The sequence below is a fragment of the Lycium barbarum genome, chromosome 7 (genome assembly GCF_019175385.1).
Source record: "Lycium barbarum isolate Lr01 chromosome 7, ASM1917538v2, whole genome shotgun sequence".
In the NCBI taxonomy this organism is placed as follows: Eukaryota; Viridiplantae; Streptophyta; class Magnoliopsida; order Solanales; family Solanaceae; genus Lycium; species Lycium barbarum.
Window position 1 is genome coordinate 4,733,352 of NC_083343.1, and position 3,812 is coordinate 4,737,163.

Sequence of the window (3,812 nt, forward strand, 5' to 3'; positions counted from 1 at the left end):
CAGGTTTTCCTCGAAGAAATATTTATAATTTTACACAATGCTGCTTAATGTATTGTATCTCGAAGAGTCTTATTATTATTTTCTCGGGGGCCGAAGCTACGTTGTCCGAAGAGGATTCTCCTTTGTCAAATAATTATATTGAAATAGCAGAAAAATAATCTTTTGCAGAAGGAAGCCTAGTGTTATGACAAAAATGATTCAAAAATTACTTTATTTAGCACCACAACAGTTTTTTGAATCCAGAGTGTAGTATTCTTGAACTTTGAAACTCATTATTAGAATTTCTGATTCCGCTAATAATGTTCTCTGAAAATAATATACATATAATATCTCTCTAGGTAAACTCGTTATTCGCACCTGAAATCTATTCTGTTATTTTCTAACATTTAATTGCACATACAAAAAGTCCACAGTACATTATTAGATGAAAGATATCAAACTTACAAAATCCCTTATCCTTAATTCCTTGGATATATATTTATATCCAAAGTATTTTATAAATGAGATCTCTGTTACTTTTTATAACAATCATGCCAACAAATACATAACTTATACTTATACTCAGGTCCCCAATCCTCACAATATGGACGTGGGTGAAGTCCATTATAGTAGCTACGACACTGCTTAATACAACAATCCATATTGCAATACTCATAATTGCATGGCCCTAAATTAGCTTGACATTGATAATCATAATCTGTGTTGATCAAATTATTTGCTAAATCTAGTCCACCTGCATCCATGTTGACCATCTGTGTGGGACCCAAGTTGGTATCTGCTAGGCCACCTAAGCAAGGGAGAAAATTTTACAAAAACAATTAAAAAGACGGAATGAAATTTTTTAGACGAGACAGTTTACACAATTTAATACTCCCTCCGTCCCAAAAATATTGATTTACTGCTACACAAATATCTAAGGCTTATTTTGGACCACACATTTCAAAAGTCTTCCTTGTTTTTTAAACTCCGTGTCAAGTCAAACTAAAACAATATTTTTAGGACGGAAAAATGATTCAAAAGTCTGATTATCAACAATTATTAACGAAAATAATATTTTTATGTGTTTGGCTAAAGAAAAAAAAAGATTAAGCTCGAATGTGAAAGAGGGCTTTCACTCCTAAACAAGTGAATCTTCCATGCCACCTAACCAAGGGAGAAAGGTAAAGAAAACAAAAAATAAAAGTGAGCATGAAATTTTTAGACAAGATTCACACAATTTAATATGGTATGATTAGAGATGGTAGTGTACGAAATTCTGATTAAAAGACTTATTCTCAACGATCATCAACAAAAATAATATTTCTATGGGTTTGGATTGGGGAAAAAAAAATCAAGCCCGCATGAGAAAGAGGGCGTGATGCACCCCTAAACAATTGTGGTATGAATATTTTTTACAAAAATAAAATAAATTATTTTCTGAAAAGTAAATAATTTTCATACTTATTTTTTGATATTTGGTAAGCAAGTAGAAAATATTTTCCTGATATTTATGTATAATCTAGGCAAACACCATATGAGTGTGCCGACAGGACGTAGGGCTGGGGGGCAGGGTAAGGAGGATTTGGGCTGGGGATGGTGATGGGGTTGGGAGGAGACAATTATGGTGGAATGTCATTTACGGAACTTGTTTTTCCTACTCCCTCTAGCGGAGTCATTTTCCTGATTTCAAGGAATTTAGTTTCCTAAAAAGATTTTTTTCCAGAATATTTTCACCAACCAAATATTAAAAAAAAATCGGATTCATACCAAACACATCCTAAAAAGGAAAAAATTAAAAGAGAAATAAGTATAACAAACCTGTTAGAAGAATGAGAGCAAGAAAAGCACAAAAACTGGGGGCTAGGATAGCCATATGAGTCTTGAGGAAAATAGGAACTGGAAATATTTTATTTATGATCCACATAATTCTTCATTTTAAATATATATGTTTTCATATAAAAATGACTTTGAGGGTTTTATATAGGGATAAACATTCAAACAAGGCTAAACTGATAGATCATGTGTCATTAAATATAGTGCATGTGATTTATTAGATTTTGTTAATCTTTTACTGTTGAGTTACTAATTGCCCTTAAATAGGGATCACTCCAAGTGTTCATACTTAGGACTTTACAAGTCTTTTTGGATTATCGAGAGAGGAAGACCAATAAGATTAGAATTGACTAACTCTTTATTAGGGAGACCAACTAGATTTTGCATATATATGAATGCGATACTGCTTTTCTTATTAGTTGTCATTATTTTTTCACTATTGTATTTTTTTTTTCATAATTTCTTTGATTTGCTGTACTTGAGCCGAGAGTCCTTCGGAAAGGTCTGCGTACACTCTATCTTTTCAGGTCCCATTTGTGGAATTACATTAGGTATGTTGTTATTGTATGTATAACCAGTAGCAGAGACACCCTTGGTGTCATCCAGCGGTACTATAAAAAGAAAAATCTTAAAATTGTGTGCAGTATTTTCTTAAAAATAATATACGTTATTAATAATAAGCCAATATTCTTACTATTTTATTCATAATGTGTAATTTCTGAAATACCCTTCTCAAAACAAAACGTCTAAGAGCCCGTTTGGATTGGCTTATAAGTTGATTTTAACTTTTTTGAGTGTTTGACTGACCAGCTTAAAGTCATTTTGTACTTAAAATAAGCTCAAAAAAATAATTGAGTCCATTTGACTTAGCTTATCTAAAGCAGCTTATAAGCTGAAAACAACTTATAAGCCAAAAAAAATAAGTTGGACTACCCCAACTTATTTTTTTTTGACTTATAAGCTGTTTTCAGCTTAAAGGCATAAGCCCATCCAAACAGGCTCTAAGTTACTCTTCATATCATTTCCCTTGTTCAAACTTTTTCATGTAAAAGTACTATAATTTTTGTACTTCAAAAGACAAATATATATATATATATCAGTCTTCATTTCATATTTTCTTGGTTTTCAATTTATGTGTCACAGTTTGACAGACATGAAATTTAAAAAAAAAAAGATTTTTGAAAGTCATGCTCTAAAATAAGTCATAGACATATGTGTGACCATAAATTATTTCATAAAGTTAAAATAAAAATTTTAAGTATATCAAAACAAGTATCGGAAGAAAATAAAGTATTAAACAAGTCATGCTGAAAATAATGAACAAGATAACGTAATCCCTTAAAACTTCTTTCCACCAGCACTCGATGATACTCATCACTCATTAATAACAATTAATCAATTAAGTCAAACAAGCTTTCATATCCAAATATAATTTAGCAAAACCAAGAATCATGCATACAAATGCCAGTCGGATGTTCAAGTCCAGGGAATTGTTTGCAATTTGGTTCAGGGTGAAGTGCACTGTAGTAGCTTTTGCATAATGTAAAGCAACAATTGATTGCACATCTTTCAACTATTTGTCCTCTTCTCCATCTCCATAGGAGCCAAGTTGTTATTTTCTTTGCTAACTACATTAGAAGAAATAGAGGTTAAAAAAAGGAAAATTGACATAAATAGCGTCACACCCAAAACATAGCAGACAAATGTATACATGTTGACTAATAGATATAAATATTATTTATTACGTATTATGTATATTGGTAAATGTTTGTAAATATTTTTGGCCGAGCAGCCAAATACGTTACTAGCCCCCAAAAAGAAAGATAAAATAAAATAATCCAAGTTTGATGGGATAAGATGGATATCCAACATTGATTTTAGGATTAAATTCATATTGTGTTTGGTTGACGGTATTTATTTATTTCAAGATAATATATTTATACTGTCAACCAAACACAATATAAATTGAATCGAAAACTTAATTCTGAATATCTCACCTT

The 3,812-nt window shown here is 31.1% G+C and overlaps 1 protein-coding gene across 1 annotated transcript; it reads right to left on the minus strand.

The window, feature by feature from the left end:
- Positions 1-397: 397 nt before the first annotated feature.
- LOC132602075 (uncharacterized) lies at positions 398-1,951 on the minus strand. The gene is made up of 2 exons (XM_060315096.1): positions 1,798-1,951; positions 398-787 (listed from the first exon to the last, which is right to left on the minus strand). The coding sequence occupies exons 1-2, from the start codon at positions 1,901-1,903 to the stop codon at positions 513-515; spliced, it is 381 nt and encodes a 126-aa protein (XP_060171079.1). The 5' UTR covers positions 1,904-1,951; the 3' UTR covers positions 398-512.
- Between the last annotated feature and the right edge of the window lie 1,861 nt (positions 1,952-3,812).